The sequence below is a fragment of the Labrus bergylta genome, chromosome 11, assembly GCF_963930695.1.
Source record: "Labrus bergylta chromosome 11, fLabBer1.1, whole genome shotgun sequence".
In the NCBI taxonomy this organism is placed as follows: domain Eukaryota; kingdom Metazoa; phylum Chordata; class Actinopteri; order Labriformes; family Labridae; genus Labrus; species Labrus bergylta.
This window is the reverse complement of record NC_089205.1, coordinates 23,867,700-23,886,062: the sequence shown is the minus strand read 5'-3', so window position 1 is coordinate 23,886,062 and position 18,363 is coordinate 23,867,700. Positions and strand designations below refer to the sequence as shown.

Here is an 18,363-nt window from a genome sequence, read left to right as displayed (position 1 = left end):
GCATTAATGACAAAAGCTATTTAAAATGTAGTCTTTTATGTACGGACAGGGTTTTTACTCGCCAGGATCTGAGGGAGAGCAGCCAACAATCTATGTGAAGCAGAGGCAGAAAGCAGCCAGCCAGGGAACAGCTGAATAGTCAAACGCCACCCTGTTAACAAATACAGCCTACTTTCAACTACTTGTATGTCTGCATGCATTTGTTTTTACACACATAAGACGGCCACTGATCTATTAAGAGAGGTAGTGTACTGTGCAGGACGATGCTGGATTACTAAAAGTATTTCATTATGTATTAGCAACATTACATATTATGCAAGAGCTTGTTTGGTTTACATATGGTACAATATGGATAAACTATGACACAATGCCACTATAATAACAGATCAGATCATTCATATTTACAGTGGGCTTTTTTTGTAATTTCCTTTTTCAATTATTCTCTTTCATAACATTCCTCTCAACCCAGTTTTTAATTTGATTCTATAACTATATCATTTTGAACATAGTATTATTAAGAATGTGGGTTGAACAGCATAAACATATCCTAATAATAAAAAAAAAAGAGAAAATTCAAACATATGTAGGTGTTCATGTATGCTAGAATGAAGGCACAGAGTCACCACGTAGAGACTGAGACTGAGCGGAGAGTCAGGGGTTAAGGTCAGCTTTGGACCAGTACACCGAGCGAGCCATCATGCCTCTGATTAAAAGCCAGCTTGTTTTTACCAGGGTCTCTCCTTCATTAACCTCGGCCCCCTCCAGCAGTAATGACGACAAGACCGAAGGAGGCTGAACCCCTGATGGGGATGACCTCCTAAAAGAGCAAGTCAAATGGAAACAATCCTGCGCCGACCAAGCCCTCACCTCGTCGACCACCCCATCATTATTGTGCATCTATACCTCTCTTTTATATCTGCGTTCCTACTCACTCATGTAAAGCTGGCAAAGCCACAACTGGCAGACTGAAGCAGACTTTTTGTGAACGTAGTGGGCACACACACACACACACACACACACGCACACACACACACACACACACACACACACACACACACACACACACACACACACACACACACACACACACACAGGAACTGCCACCATGCTGTCTGAAGGAATCCAGCAGCACTCCACCGGTGACAGATTTTGACGAACATGTCATTAAGGTGACACAGTGTAAAGCAATGGAGGCTTGTGTGATTGACTTGTTAGCCCATTACGATGCTGTTGCAGAATTAATGGCTGCCATGGGAGGGTGGCTTGAAAACAGAGCTGGCAGTTTTAACGGCTTGGCTGTGAGTTACGGCAGGAAGTTTACAGACAGAAAAGTGGAGGGAAGTGCGTGTGTGTGTGTGTGAGAGAGAGAGAAAGAGACAGAGGAAAACAGAGAGGAATGTCTACTTTACTCGCTTCCCTGTCGTGTGCTTAGGGTGAAATGTGACCAACAGCAGACTAGCAGTGTTATTGGCCTGTACCGCGTCATGCTAACTTGCTTTCTCAAAACCCAGTGATTTATGGGTGCCTAAAAGCTCTGCACGTAATGTATCCCACAGGCAATATAAAAGTCCATATTACCTCTGAATCTGACAAACAGTGCATTCATAAAACAAGCCCAATACAAGGAGTTAAATCTCAGGCTAAGAGGCAGACAGCCACATTTAACCCGTCTAGGTGTATGTTTTCTAATGAGGACAGAGCAGAGGATCTGCATTCCTTGTGTGCATATGCTTCATTGTGCAGAGGCTTTGCTCACTCATCCTCTCTTGGCTGCATAATCAGGAAGTTCAGGGTAGGAGCAGCAAAATTATACTTCACACTTGAGCTATTTAAGCATGCCAATTCTTTTTAGTTTTTTTATAATTGAGTACTTTCCATCCAGGCAGCCAATATTGAAGTACTATGAAAGTTATAACTAGACAAAAGTGATAGCTATTCAGTAGACATTTTCTCATTTCTTTGTCCTATGTTTTTTTTTTTTTTTGCAGAGATCATTTTTTCCAGAATATATTTTTAAAAAAATGTTCTTGCTTTTAAAAGTTGTATCTACATTTTCGAGTCAGCTGCCAAAGTTTGTTTGCCCAACCTCTGTTTTTGAAAGAACAAACCCAAAACCCAAATAATGAACAGACATGAAGGATTCAAGAGTTTTAAAGCAGTGTTAGGGCCAAAAAATATAGGCGTCAAAATGTTCACTGTTGTTGACTGTATGTTTAGCAAGTTATTAAAGTTGATGTTCGAGTTATATAAATGGTAACTTGGTAGGTTCAGGTTTAAAATCATATAATGAGCTTTGGGAAATGCTATGTAATGTAAAGAGTACATTTGTTACAAAAACAACAGGACGGTCTTTCAGCACAGAGAAATGTCTTGCTTAGCTTTTCTCACACTGGGGTAAATATTTGCCCTCTTCTTGGATGTATGGACTCACACCAGTCTTTATGTAAGGGGCTCCTTTACAGTGCCGACTTCCTCTCCACTGCGAGGTCCTGACCTCATCACAAGAGCCCAGAGACCAGGCAGAAAAACCCAACACAGTTCCAGTTTCATTTAACACACCTAACACTTCTGCCTGGAATAACTGGACTAGCACCTCTCACCGCCTTCTCGGGGCCTGCTGTGTAGTTTGTTTGTGTTACCTTTCCCCCCGGACTCTCACTTCATTTCAGTGGTGTTTGTGTTGCTTTGTCCTCACGTTTTATGTCTAGCTTTGTTCTGAATTGTTTGGCGATGATATCGTGAAAACTGTCATATCAGATGCAGTCCTGTCAGTGATTCTGTAAAACATGAACATCTCTCCTTCTTTCAAACACAGGAACTGATTCCTGAGTTCTACTACCTCCCAGAGATGTTTGTCAACAGTAATGGATACCATCTGGGCATGAGGGAAGACAGGACCATGGTCTGTGATGTGGACTTGCCAGCCTGGGCCAAAAAACCTGAAGACCTTGTCAGGATCAACAGGATGGTAAGCTTTGGGTATTTGTAACAATCTGAAATAATGTATTTATTTTAGCTAAATTAAAGACAGGCAGATACCCTCCCTTTCTACTAGACCATATGTATGGCAGTCAACAGGCAAGAGCCAAAGAATTTTTGATCACTTTAAAATTGTTTCATTTTGATTCCTTGCCATTTAAATTTGTAGCACTGACACAAATATTCAACATTTCTAATAATTATTTAGACAGATAGCAAAAGTATATTAATTATTGTTCCATTTATAGACATATTTCCATCAGCTAATATTAAATGTAACTCTTACACAATTTAGTTAGATTATGCAGTGTGCCATACAGTATACTGTACGACACAGGGAGGATGCCATTTTACACAAATGTTCTATTTTTGTACTTAAACTACCACAACATGTAAATGTTGTAAAGAATATTGTGAAGATATTTTCTTTTTAAAATCACTAAGTCAAGCATATAATCAAGCATCTAATAAAGTGCACCTCTCAATACTCACACTGTAACCCTGACCCCAGTGATGTCACTAAAGGACAGGACTGAGGGCAAGCTTGCCCTATAGTTTTACCCTCTTTAATGCCGGGCCTCATCACTCTGGCAGAGTCCTCTCCATCTGTGTGTGCATGTGTGTGAACGCATGCGTGTGCTGGTTGTATGCAGACAGTATGTGTGTGTGTGTGTTTTATACAGACAGTATGTGTATGCATGTTTTATACAGACTGTGTGTGTGTGTGTGTGTGTGCGTGTGTGTTCTATACAGACAGTCTATCAACATGTGGTCCATAAGTCCCAGCAGGTTTTTGAAGGTGTAGCACTGAGGCAGAAATGGAGATCTAACCCGTCTCTTGCTGAAAATGAACTCTGTTCTCTGTTTAATCTGGAATCACTTACTGTAGAAACTCAACATCTCTGCTTCCCACTGAAGCTAATGAAAGAGAAGACTAGTATTTCATACTATAGCTTCATGATTAATGCCTTTGGCATGTGCTTACAACAGTGCTGATGCATTTTGTGCATAAATCCCTCAAATTTCTAACAAAGCTTCATCACACAGTCAGATTTTGAAAGCTGAAAAAGCAAAGCATCTCTATGGCGACAGAAATGTTGATCATGTGCTATTTTGGAAAAGTATGTTCAATTACCAGAAATCCTGCACTGTAACATCAGTTTATTGTAGACAACATAACGCTGGCCTACCTGGTCCAGCCGCTTTTAATTTAGCACTAATAGGAGAATTTATTAATAATACAGTTTGTATGTTGCTTATATTTATGTTTTGATCAATGTCATAAAAGTTAGGTTTACACAAAATTGTCCATTTGACACGTTTAAGATGATTTCACATTTGGAGATTATGTGAACCTCAAAATGCATGTCTGACAATAATAAAAACTTGTTGTATAATATGTGATTAAGATATATTTCAAAAGCTTAATAAATTGGCAAGTGTTGCTCTAATTTCAAAATAAATAAAAGGCCACATGATTTCCAGTTTTACATATGAATTAAAACAGTCGTGCTGTCAGACCAGAAATGTACTTTAAGGGTGAGTTTACTGTCTAAGTTTTGATTTATAAAAATTATCTTCGACATAACTCCACTTTGTAATTTAGGCTTGGAGAGTCTACTTGGACCTATAGGATGTTCAATAATACTGCCAGTAAGAGAGTATCATGCATGTTATGTATTCTGAGGTAAGGGGCCACAATATTTTTGGACCAGAGATAAAAAAAACAAAAAAAAGAGGCTTTGGGAACACACTTGACCTTTTCAGTCAGAGTGACAGAGCTGGGCTGGTCGTATGGAGGTGACCTTTTCCAGTACTCTACCAATGCAGCCCGGTCGACCTCCATCAGGCTCGTATACCGGCAGAGCGGGGGGAGAGAGAGGGGAGAGTTTGGGAGCTGTTAGAGGCATGTCTGCATCTCCAAAACAAGGAGAGAGGATGACAAAAGGATTATAGAGGATATTTTCTTACTGCTGAAGGATACATGTGTGATGTTGCCTTGCATTGTTACATTCACAAACCAGTGTATTCACATGCCCAGAAAATCATAGTCGTCTCCTGCCTCCATTTTTTGTCTTCCTTTTGTTCTGTTCCCGAGCTAGCCCACACTCTTGCTTCCTCTATTATTTCATTTCTGTCAGTGAACCTTTCTTCCTGCCTCCCCCCTCTGTCTTTCTCTTCCTCCTTTTTTTCTTCCCTCGTTCTCCCTCCCTCCTCCCCTCATCCTCCCACTTCCCATCTTTGCATGTGCCACTTTCAATTGTAGTGATATGCCCTGTGGCAAACTCTGCCTCTGTGTGCTCGAGCAGGCTTTGTTGGTAATGGCTGTTATCCTTGACGTGAGGGGAGGAGTGTAAATTCCTCCAGCAAAGCCTTACACCAGCATGTATGGGAATTATATTGTACTGTATGGTGGAACAATACATCAAACCCCCACTGCATGGCTTCCATAAGTACATTTATAATAATTATCAGCCTCAAATCTTGTCCCATATCTCTAACCAACAAAAAATCAAGTCTGCTTTTTCATGCTCACTTGTGATTTATCAATTATTTTCCCACAGATGGGTTTACAGTAAATTGGATCCCTGTTAGTATTGAACCGGTTTCTTTGTCTCCGTGCAGAGGTAGTTGGGTCTGTGTATTATGTGGACAGAGAAATGTTAAAAAGGTGGCTTGCGTGGAGTAAGAAGATTTCAAAAAACACAGTAAAAGATGCATCTGACTTTTCTTGTTTTTCCCATAGAGTACTATTAGTTAGTTTTGTGTTATCTGAAGGGATGTTAAGCCGTGGTAGGTCATTTGTGTAGGCTGTGTTTTGCTGTATGGACTATAATTTGTGTTCTGTCTTCACCTCATGTGCTGCTGGTGTGCCTCTAACCTCTACTTGCCCCATTCTCCTCTGACAGGCCCTGGAAAGCGAGTTTGTGTCATGTCAGCTGCATCAGTGGATTGACCTTATTTTCGGCTACAAGCAACGGGGCCCGGAGGCGGTGCGTGCCCTCAACGTCTTTCACTACCTGACTTACGAGGGCTCCGCCAAGCTGGACGGTATCACTGACCCTGCGTTAAGAGAGGTAAGGCTCACTCACACATATTGCCATGGAGACAAAGCCCCCCCCGCCCTCCCCTCTCACATTTAGCATAGACACCACTTCCTGTCTCTATTTGTTCTGCCATGTGCCAGTGCTCGCGAGCTTTCATATCACGCAGCTGTCAATCAATTCATGTGTCATGTACATGTAAGCAGTGAGAAAATCATGAAGAGCTGCTTACTCATCAAGATTGTATTTTGACCGTCATTTCTTGATCACCCGAGTTAATAGTTGCCTCTTTCTTGCGTAAACTTTATATTAATATCTGTCCACATTATTCATTGATCCATCCAAACAGCATCTTTTGTGTTTTTTTTATCCTTTGCAGTGAATAGAATGTGAGTTCCTTAATCAGATCAATAAATCTGACTGGACTCTTTGATCAATCAAAAGAGGTCAATCAGTCAATAGATGAAGGAGTGAATCCTCTTGTTCTGAGCTAACTAATTGAATATCTATGAGCTCGCCTGTACTACTCGTGAATAGCTTAATTGCGTAAAGGGGAAAGGGGACCAGAGACTGCAGCAGCTGGCATGCATTGTGGTTCTTTCCAGTGTGAGCTTGTCTCTCCCTGTGATATCCACCATCTGCTGTCTGCAAAACAAGTCATTTATATACTGTCACTTCCAGGAGCGCCTTTATTTATCAAGTGACCACTATGCAAATCACCTGCAGAAGATTTGGCTGATCTGATTACACAGCCGTATTGTGAAAGGTTTAGTTTTCATCATTTAGAGAATGTTTGGTGAAGATGATTTTTTTTTTTTCTTGCATTGCATCAGGTTTAGGGATTTTTAATCATTTTTACACCCTGCCTACTGATACCCTGAGAGATGACAGCACTGTTTGTTAGTTTCGGATTAGGAAGCCTGCAACTCAGAATCTCTAATTGTGCCCATTTGATGTAGTTGCGATTGTGACATTTGAACATATTTGTGCTGGAGAGAGAAATAGGTTCTGCTAATTGCAACTGATAGAATGCTGAATATGATGAGCACTAATTAAGACAAGCCTTCACACCTTCAGTCACATTTCTTATTCCTGTTGAATTTTCTCTCAGCCTCTAAAATAAAGGCAAACAAATGTTTCTTAACCCCATTTACCAAAACCTAGCCAGGTTTGAACAGGTCTGTCAAACAGGTAAGTTAAGATAATATCTTTTTTTTTTCCTTGCATATACAAGTAGCCAAGAATATATACAGGTGTGAGACAGAATACTTTGATTCTCTGATGTGAAGTACTTTAAATCAAGTTTTCTTTATAGTCCATATGATATGATCTTTTTGAAGGGGATTCTCTTAAGGTTTTTTAACTTAAAATAATCCCTACTTCTATGTACTACTCCTCTTCCTCTCGCCTCTCAAAAGCAGGCTGTGAACTGCCTGACTGAGTCAGAGAGGTGGAACATGGAAAAGTGCCCAATGCATGTCTCGCTAAGTCCTGCTGAAATCAACGATTGACTCCGGGGTATTGATTCACCCTGAGCCTGACAGGTGAAACTGCAGATCTGGCATTAGTCACAACAATTAAGGCATTTGAAATGTCAAGAAATTAGAGGTCATGAGAGATAATTTCCGTCAGTGTGTCAGTTTAAAAATGATGACACCTTCTGACATGCTGCTGGGCCTCTTGTTGAGGACACAGTGACAGCTCTACTGGGCACACTGCCGGAACAGCAGTCCTTTCCCCACGACACTCCTCCTGACAGCCTTCTCTTATGGAAAACATGACAGCAACCCCTTGATTCAGACCCTGCAGTGTCACTCAGAAGTAAACAGACAAATTATTCATCAGTGGGACTCTATTCCTCCTCGGCTGCCACAGCCCCTCCCGCCCCTTCTTAGTTGACAAAGACAACAAAGTGTGCTGTGGCTAGCCGATGAAGTGCTTTGAAGCAGCTGACTTACTTTAAATTGACTTCACCTTGATTTTGTCATAGTGATGTCACCCAAGTGTTTAAATGTTTGACCCTAATGATAAGAAACTCCCTTCATATGTATTACAGATCATATAGGATTCAGTGTTCACTGTCTTTGATGATATCTATAAGAGGCATTAGAGACAATCGCCTACTGGTGGACATGTTGTTTGAAACATCTCCCACACACAGTAGCGCACATGTCTACGTCTATGCTGTCACTCAAGAAACACCCGGAGGGTCATTCCTTGTTAATACTTAAGGATTAGTCCAAATAAGCTTACCTTGAACAAATGTACATTGGTATGTTAAGAATGGGCAGCAGTGTCTTCACAATGCAATAATAACACAACAACTACGTTAATTATTTGTTTATCGTTTCACAGGCCTTTGTGGTTTTTGTGATGACTGCGATGATGAAGCAATGTGTTTCTGTAATCTTCCAAACTTGTCAAAAGGTGAAAGGTTTACAGCTCCATATTTGTAATTGCCGCGGCTGATATCAGGTGTCGTGACTCGGCATGATCCCACGCTGCTTAGCGGGTCACTGCAAGGCCGAGTTTGTGTTCTGACTGACAGAGCTGTTGTGTTGCTGCATTGCATGAGTGCACCAGAGGATGCTGTTGGGAGATCAGAGTCACTTACTTTGGGACCAGCTAGCAGATAAAGAGAGAAAGGTGCAGCCATTACAGATGCAAACAAAGTCAGAAAGACAGACCGACAAGCAGACACGGTGTGTTATGATGGATGTTAGGTGCTCACCCAAGCAAGGTGGTTGTTGCTGGGAGGGGAGATCATCCAGATGGTTTTGGCAATAAGTGTCACTTATCAGCCAAAAAAGCAGAGCCTGTAGTGACTTAAACTAATGAACTGCCTGTTAAGTGCTCTCCATCTCAGACTGAGATAGAGATAAGTTTCTGACATTCCTCAGAGAGGATTAGTGTTAAAGCACCTGAGAGATATTGACATGTTTTGATCATCTAGTGGAGCAACATGTTCTTGAGTTAACCTTTAAGTAAGACCCCTCCCCTTAACACACACAAAAACATAGACCCATACACAGTCCTCCTCATTGCACTCTTTAATTAATGTTAAGAGTCTTGATTATCTAAAACTTCCAAATAAGGACATACAGCATTCAAGTTTGGCTGGTAATATAATTATCACAAGAAATATGGTGATGTTTTCCACATGGCCCTCTCAGTCTTTCTGATCTCTGTATCGAATTTCCTAACTCTGACAGACATTGTGACCCTCACCCCAAACCTAACCTTAAATAGCCATAATGTCAGCTGCTTATTACTTGACGGAGTGCATTGTAAAGAAACCCTCACTAACACTTAATGGTTGCCAAATGTGCTCACCAACTCACATGAAACTTTCACTGCTGTGCAACAGCGCTCAGCAGTGTGGACAGGGCCTTTTTGGTTCTGTGGAAAATCGGAAGTGACCAGGGGGCGTTTGGGGCGACTGTGTGGCTTGCAGGTGGCCTGTCCTAATTCAGTATCACCTCCAAATGTCCCGCGCCACATCTCCCTCTGTGGCATGTGCTACCCAATAGGTCCGTTTGATAGTGAGTGGTGTGTACAGGCGGAGGAAAATGAGGGCTAGTCACCCAGGCAGTCAGAAGGGCAGGCGAAAGGCTGAGCGATGTATGTTCCATTGTGCACAGTGGCATTGACGGACGTCTACAAGCTCCCCTCTGATGGTGGAAGTGGCTCCAGTCACATCAATCACACGCACAGTGGAGTGCCCCACTTTCAGTCAAGCTCTGCAGCTCCTTCTGCTTGTTTTTTTCCCTCACTCACTGGAAGGCAAAGGAAACTTTTGTCTATTTTAAAAGCAGTTGTTTTCTAATTATAGTAAAAATAGTCCTCTGTTGTTATGTTGTTTTGATCCTCTGCTCAGAGTGCAACCTGTTCAGTTCTTAGTCTTTTCTTTAGTCACTAACATCCAGACTCCCAGTTGCAAGCCCATAAATCATCCATCATTAAAGTACCTACTACACAAATCACCCTGGTCTGCTTGTGTGATTTTGTGCCTCTGTTTGATACAAATGTGTGTGTATGGACATGTTTTTTCCCCTTTGTTTCAAGCACAATAACATCTAAAAGCAGGCCGGCCTGCTGCAGTCCTAGCTGAGTGTCACTCCAGGTTAACGTTTATGCAGTGGGGGCCCCTACGCCTGGAAATGGGAATGGTTAACTGAAGCATGTTAATAGGAAAAGGCTTGTCTCTTCCATACTAACACTTGGATGACTCTGCAGGCTGAGGGGGGAAGGGGGAGCACCCAGGCGGATTGGGAGTGCTCCCCTTTCCCTTTACCTCCCCCCTTCCTCAGAGGCACGGCTGAGTTAGGATTTGCTTGCATTGTCAAGTAACGCATTGACCCATCACTTTGATGCATATTGATTGTGACAGGCGCTCTCTCTCTCTCTCCTTCTCTGCTCTCTCTCTCCCTCCCGCAGGCCACAGAGGCACAGATCCAGAGCTTTGGACAGACGCCATCTCAGTTGCTTATTGAGCCACATCCTCCACGCAGCTCCGCCATGCACCTGGTGAGAGCAATGAGCATGCTGGGAAATATCTCTGCACCTCTGGTGGTGTTGGTTTGTGATAGAGGATGTGTGGACCTTTGTGAGCCTGTATGGTGTGTGTTAGCGTGTTTTTATTTGTAGCTACATACAGGTTTGAGATAGATGTCAATGATTTCTCATGGATACATATTTTCCTCAAAACACTCGTATAAAACATATACATTTTAGATGTGTCACCTCATATAGGTCGCAGACCCGCAGTATAACACATGTACAGGACCAATTGTGTGCTGTATTTTATAGCTCTAGCTGCCTGCTTGCAATGTGAGGTAAAGGGAAGAGTGCTCCCTACTGGCCCAGTAGTTTGGCTCTTTTTTTTTTTCTGTAAGCCGTCTTCACTGTCTAATCCATGCAATAGGAAGCCTAGCCCTCATTATCCCCACATGGCTCCCTCTGTTTCTCTCTCCCTACAAGAAACTTTGTTAGGCAGATGCCTTTGAGGCCTTTTAGTTCAATTTTAACTTCTACTACAGATGTGAATGTTTTCATCCACTTCTGTCCTCTTCTGTCAAAATCTTCTAAATTCAGGGAGCTACAACTACTTAAAAACTCACAGTATTGTCAGGAACACTGTCCCCTTCATTGCTGCTTCTTTTAAGCTGAATTCTACTGAGGAAAAATAAGCACATCTTTTAGAAGCAACATAATCTATTTGAATAGTCCTTCTTTTTAGACTGAAGTGAATCTTTCTGATACATGTATATCTCTTTTGTACCATCTCGTGTACAGCCTTCTTCATCCCAGTTTTCCATGTCTTACCCTCGTCTGACCGATCCCTCGTCTGACTGCACTCTCCTGAGGGAGCAGTGCATGAAGCACTCCTCTGTGTCTGAACCTACTTTTTCCTCCAACCTCCACACTAATTGCCTGTTTCCATTCTTTTTCCCATCCTATCATACCTTCATCTTCTCCATCCCCTTCCTTCTTTTTCCTTCCTCTTCCTGGTCCTTAATCCTTGTACTCGTCCTCTCGTACCATCATAACCTCCACTGTCACACTGTCTTTTCCCTCTTCTACTCAATAGTGTTTCCTTCCACAGAGTCCGCTCATGTTCAAGGACCAGATGCAGCAAGATGTCATCATGGTGTTGAAGTTCCCGTCCAATTCCCCAGTAACACACGTGGCCGCAAACACGCTACCCCATCTTACCATGCCTGCTGTGGTCACGGTCACCTGCAGCCGTCTATTTGCCGTCAACCGATGGCACAACACCGTTGGTGAGTGGAGCTCAGCTCACATGGTGGGTGATGTGTTCAAACATACACATATGCCCTCAGAAAAAAAAAAAGTGCCACGCCACATGTGATACCTACCACAGCAGTTTCCCTGTAAAATCACTTCATCACCATCACATACAAACCTGCCCACTGCTCATGATAGAGCTGCAGCCAGCTGGCTATGTGAGAGGCTAGCACCTCCAAGGTAAGCTGACCATGAGTGTTTCCACATGTTCCTTTCAGACATGTGTGAACAACATTACCCACAGAGCCCCTTCCCTGAGAATCCAACTCACCTCAGGGTCAGAGGGCCAAAGAAATGGTTACTATGAAATTAGGCTGCAACTGCGCCACATTCTCCTCACACGTCCCCATCTGTCACCGTAGAAACATGACAAGCTCAGGACCAAAGAGTCCGCACTGTGTGGCTGCTCCGGCTGCTCCCACGCTAATGAACACAGCTGCAGCACCCTTGCCAGGGAAATGTGGTTTGGTTTTTTTTCGGAGTAATGATGATAATAAGGCCTCCATATTTTCAGGCATGTTGCTGTTTTTAAACTAGATCTGGATACAGTTTGCATGGACAAATGTCTGATTCAGTTTGACACCCTAAATAAAGGAGAACAACATGACGGATGAAAATCTCTCTGATGGACCTTCACTTTTTCCATCTCCTGGAAATTAATTTCCTTGTTTTTCTGCATCAATGCAGGTCTAAGAGGAGCACCTGGCTATTCTTTGGAGCAGGCCCATCACCTCCCTATAGAGATGGATTCTCTTGTTGGTGAGTAAACACCCTTTTTCTGATCAGCATCACAGTCAAAAGAAGGGTTAACTTTATTTGTTTTAGCTGTAACTGTCTTGATATCTTGTTTCTTACAGCTCAGGTATTGGCACCTGTTCTGTTTTTACTTTTTTCCCCCTCACAGCCAACAGTACTGGAAGCAACAAGCGTCAGATCACAGACCTAGTGGACCAGAGCATCCAAATCACCTCACACTGTTTTGTGGTGACAGCTGACAACCGCTACATACTGGTGTGTGGCTTCTGGGACAAGAGCTTCCGTGTGTACTCCTCCGAGACAGGTAGGTTGCAATGTAAACTCTATTTCCTATAGAGGTGTGCGCTGATGTGTGGAGGACTGAACGCTATGATGGGTGTAATACAGTATTGTCGCTGCTGTCTCCTGACAAGTCTTGTAGAAAACGACTGACAATACTGTAATACAGTGGAACTCCCTGATTAAAAATAAAATTACAGATCTGTTTCACTGATTGCCCATGAATTGATAATAAATGAATGTTCGCAAACTTTCTTTTTAATTATCTACATGATTATAATAGCACTTTTACAATGCCCAAACAGCTCCTGGGTGAATGAGACGATCTTTCATTAGAGGATATAAATAATTACAATACAATAGTGTGTTTTGTTTAATGTGTCTGCTTGTTGATACAAAAATAAAACACAATACTCCCTAACTACAGCCAGTGGGGCTTAGACAACACAGCTGGCAGGAGTTTTGTCATGTTGCATTTCAGGAACTTCTGACTAGCAATTTTTGTTAACACTAAAAACATGTTTGTACATACTTTCTCTAGGCAAGCTGACCCAGATAGTTTTTGGCCACTGGGATGTGGTGACATGTCTGGCCAGATCAGAGTCTTACATTGGAGGAGACTGCTACATCGTCTCAGGGTCCAGGGATGCAACTCTGCTGCTGTGGTATTGGAGTGGACGGCACCATATTATCGGCGACAACCCAAATAACAGTAAGCAAAAATATACATGCACACAAAGAGTATACTGTGACATCCAACTTTAGACTAAGTGACAGGATTATTTTTACATAGTTTCCCGCTTTAATAGCATATAAAGCTACATGAGCTGCTTTTGAAAAGTCACATAGGACTCAAGAGTCTTTGATCAAAGCTGGCAAAAAGGCTAGATTTGTTGTGTAGAGAGACTGAGAGGATAATGTATCTGAACTGGGTGTGTGATATATTATTGTGTTTGATTGCATTGAGCAGTGCTGCTTTCAAGTAGAGGACTCCAGATGTCTTGGCATTCAAAATGGGAGACCCCGTTGTGTGATTTCCTCCGCTCAGTTCATTTAGTTGCTCGTTCTCGCTGATTGTGTGTGTTTGACCATTCATCAGAAGATTTTGCAGGACTGTGAAAGCGAGTAGCGCCATATATGGTGTGGAACTGAAACTGAAGATAAATAATGGAGTGTGTTTGTATTTTTTCATTCTGTGTGTGTGTGTGTTTGAAAATGGTTGTTAGAAGATCTTGTGTTTCCTATTGTTACAGATTCTAGGAGCTTTGGAGTAGTTGTGAGTGTTCTCTAATTAACTTCACTGAGGCTCGGACAGTTAATTAAGAATTTCAGCTTGGTTGCCTCCAATTAGCAAGGGGCAATAGCACTTGTGTTACTGCAGCAGGAAAACAGTATTCCCCTGATATTCACCCCACTAGTGCTTACAATGCATCTTCAATGGACAAAAGGGAAGGAAACAAAAGACAGGATGCGCAATCAAATAACTTCTCACATTTTTATCAATATCTCATGATGTCAAAAACAATGTGGAGGAAGCAGACCTAAGGAGAGGTGTGAAAACGTAGAGCATGTTCATCATGCAGTAGAAAACCAATTAGCTAAAAAAACTTGACATGATGCGTTTTTGACACGGTTCTTAACAATCCTCTTCAGCCAGCTAATATCCATGTTTAAACACAGAGGTAAGGGTGCTCAAGAATAAACTTCTACTACTGTACTATCTTTACACTAGAAATACCATGTTATCTGTTACCTATTCATCAAAAGATGTTCTCATTCCTGTTATATTATACAAAACGCTCATTGGACGTGGTGTAAATATGTAGCAGCTATATCACTGCTCCCTCATCGGACATATGTGGCGTGTAAATGGAATAGATTTCCATCGCACCCCAAAAGGCTTCATGTGTAATAATTAAAATAACTTCCAGCTCAATCATGGCCCTGCCTCTCAGACTTGCTCCATCACACCGATACAAGGGGATATTTGCACCTGGTAATTGTGGTGCCTGACTTCGTCTCGTCCCAAGGGCTAGGAGGAGAGGGGGGGGTGTGCAGTGCAAGCTGATTGAATCTTTTGTAGGGAAGGTGAGCTGCACACAGTCCCTTTTCCCCCCTGGAGGCTTTTCTGACACTTGTCCTATTCAGCCCCCCCTCAGCAGCGGGTGCTGGGACTGACAGCACTGCTCAGGTCCTGGTCTCTGAGGGACTGTGCTGCATCGATCACAGTCCAGCTCGCTGACTGGGCTCCTACAGCTGCAGAGGCGATATGCCGAGCTGGAACAGGAGATGATGGGAGAGGAGGAGAAGGAGGAGGAGAGAGGTCTGACACATGTCCACATCATCTATCAGGGCTTTACTGTCATCTAGGTGGATGGAGAAACTTTCACTGAATTGGCTGAACTTTTGAGTCGTGTGTGAACACCCAACAGACACATACTGTAATATTAAGTAGCTTCAGTTTGACAGGAGTTTTCCATCACTAGTGGAGGGAATTTATATTAATATTTCTACATCAATTGATTAAAAATCCATTTTGCAATAACATTGTGGTACATTGTTTTTTTGTAGCTTTTTATGTGACTTTTCTAGTTTGTCAAATCCAGATAACGTCCACTGGTGAAAGTCATTTACTAACAAATTCTATGTGTTAAACTGTCGGACAAGGCAGCATTTAAGGACTTGAGGATTTGCTCAGTATGTCAGATTTCAGAAGGAGTGCTGCAGTCATACTTCTCCTCCTACACCGTACTGGCAGTACTCGAGGTCAGCTCCAGGTGCCGCGGAACTCCCCTCACTAACCTCTCCCCCGGTCATCATCAATCATGTGACACACAGAATGAAATCAACTGGCTGTGCTGCCATCAGTGGGCATCCCTCCATTTACATGACAATTCAAAGGGACCTCCCTGCTAGCAGATGTGTGTCACGCTCACTATGCTTGTGTTTGTATGATATTATTGCCTGATGACGGTGTGGTATGTAGACGATTGCACAGATTGCAGTCAACCTGTAAAATTAAAGTCAATTTAAATTACTAAACAATGTTCACATCTAGCTATTATGTTTTTAGATTCAGACAATACTTTAAATCAGTTGAATGAAGTCATTTTTTATGATCCTTTAGGTGACTACCCTGCACCTCGAGCAGTTCTGACAGGCCATGACCAGGAAGTTGTGTGTGTGTCGGTCTGTGCAGAGCTGGGTCTGGTCATCAGTGGAGCCAAAGGTCTGTGTACTTTTCGATCTCCCTTGAATTTATTGTTGTCAGAGAGAAAAAAGGGAAGTCAGGGACCAGGGGTCCTCAGTCTATTACAAACCCCCATATGAAGTTAATCATTTCATTAGGCTTTACAACTGAAGAACCACATGGATCTCAGAGAGCTTTGGGACCATGAATCTGTCTCTGGGCATGCTGTCAAAACAGTTTGTTCACAATTAGGTTAGTGAGTGACTGTTTTTCTTTTTCGTTTGGCAGTGGGTCCATGTCTGGTCCACACCATCACTGGTGACCTGCTGCGGGCTCTGGAGGGGCCAGACCACTTCCAGTGTCCACGGTTCATCTCAGTGTCCAGCGAGGGCCACTGCATCATCTACTACGAGAGGGGCTGCTTCTGCAACTTCAGCATTAATGGAAAAATGTTGGCACAGATGGAGATCAATGACTCCACCAGGGTAAGATGACTTTTTTGACACCAGTGTTCTACAGGAGCATTAATATATAGCAGCTGAGAATCAGAGTTCCCAGACAAGTTGCCTTTTGAAATGTGAATCATTTAATTGTGATGGTATTAATAAAAATATATTTTGAATGTACCAAGGAACTAAGGGTGCATGTCACTCTCCACTATCATACATGTTGGTGTATATAAGACAACTAGTACTATTGACCTTGTTTTTTGTTTTTCTTTTCCCACTGTAGGCTATTCTTTTGAGCAGTGACGGCCACAACTTGGTCACCGGTGGGGATAACGGTGTGGTGGAGGTGTGGCAGGCCTGTGACTTCAAACAGCTCTACGTCTACCCTGGTTGTGATGCTGGTATCCGAGCAATGGACCTTTCTCATGATCAAAGGTCAGAGCAGGCCGCTTGCTTCAGCAATGTTAAAGCCACAGAGAGAAGTGATGATTTCTCTCCACAAGCCGTCTTAATAAATAGTGAATAAATAATTGTCATAATCAGGTATATTTACTGATTTAATTAAATCCTCTGATGATATGGACATCATACCTTTTTGATTTAACACAATTAATTTACACTGACTACCAAGGCAATACAGATAAATAGATGGTTAAAAACAATTTTTCAAGACCCTGGAGTAGAAAAGGAACTACAAGTTATATCCAGCTGGTACAGTTAAGTATATAATAACAAGAGTGTGCAATGTTGGCTTTACCTTGCTTTTTCCCCCACAATTCCTCTGTGGGTTTGTGTTTTTTCTTGCATTGTCTGTGTGCATGCGTAGGCTTGCATAGTGAGTCCCTTTGTGTTGCATGCAAACACAAATGTTCCCTCAGACTCAGTACTGTCCTCTGCGTTTAGGCTGTGGTAAAAAGCCTCGTGTATCCTGTGTTGCATGGTTGTCACAAAGCATTTAGGTAAGGGGATGTCCACCATCCTTTTCATTAAATCAGAATCTACAGTTGCCATAGAGACAAACATTGCAGTGTATCTCTTGTGTATTCATTTATTTTGGGGAAATTGACACAAGGGTGCACACATGACTACTGCAATGGTCAGTCGGCAGGTCAGCATCTTGTTTTTGTTTAAAGTTTGACATCTGCATGATTCGTCAGGAGTCACAATTTGTGCCTCGCCAGCGGCGCTGACCGCTATTGCTCGCTCCGGGCCGATAAGCCTGACGTCATCATGTGACCCTGGCAGTCAAAAGAGGTTAGAGAGTCTGATCATTCCGGCTGCCCCTTCACAGCCCAAGGCCAAATCCCCCTCAGCACTTACAGTCCAACCGAAAAAAAGAAACAAGAATCTTAAGCACATTTATGCTGCAAAATCGTGGCTAACTGCAGAAACTGTGAAGGTCAGCACAGGATGGTCAGAAATGTGTCAACTGATGACCGATTAGTATAAAGTAAATTTCACAATGTTAATAACATTAGCCACTAAAAGTACACCGAGTGGAAGTACTAGATGCTGTTTTTATCATTTCTTTGAACACCACTTAAAGAGGACATATTAAACCCCTTTTCCACCTTTCCAAAGAGTCCACCTGTGGTCTAAATGAAACATCTGTGCTGTGCTTTGGTCAAAATATAACATGAATCAAGCACCCAGAGGAGGTTTGTGACCCTCTATAAACCAGCTCTCTCAGAACGCTCCGTTTTGGTGTGTGTGTCTCTTTAAATGTAATGAGCCCTCCCGCTGAGTTTTCCCGGTAGACACTCCTTTGCTAGCGAGAATAAAAATGGCGGACCTGCACAAAAGTTTTGCTCTAGGCTGGGGATGGAGTCCATTGGGGGAGATACCAGGGGAGGGGATT

At 42.5% G+C, this 18,363-nt stretch overlaps 1 protein-coding gene across 1 annotated transcript in view; it reads left to right on the top strand.

Moving 5' to 3' along the window:
- The window catches only part of nbeab (neurobeachin b), a 114,537-nt gene that overhangs the window by 92,976 nt on the left and 3,198 nt on the right, over positions 1-18,363 (top strand). The window contains exons 32-41 of the mRNA XM_065960766.1: positions 2,816-2,968; positions 5,889-6,056; positions 10,461-10,550; positions 11,614-11,806; positions 12,519-12,590; positions 12,736-12,891; positions 13,408-13,578; positions 15,994-16,095; positions 16,345-16,541; positions 16,789-16,940. Coding sequence (XP_065816838.1) covers positions 2,816-2,968; positions 5,889-6,056; positions 10,461-10,550; positions 11,614-11,806; positions 12,519-12,590; positions 12,736-12,891; positions 13,408-13,578; positions 15,994-16,095; positions 16,345-16,541; positions 16,789-16,940 — 1,454 coding nt within the window. The remainder of the gene's footprint in view (positions 1-2,815; positions 2,969-5,888; positions 6,057-10,460; positions 10,551-11,613; positions 11,807-12,518; positions 12,591-12,735; positions 12,892-13,407; positions 13,579-15,993; positions 16,096-16,344; positions 16,542-16,788; positions 16,941-18,363) is intronic.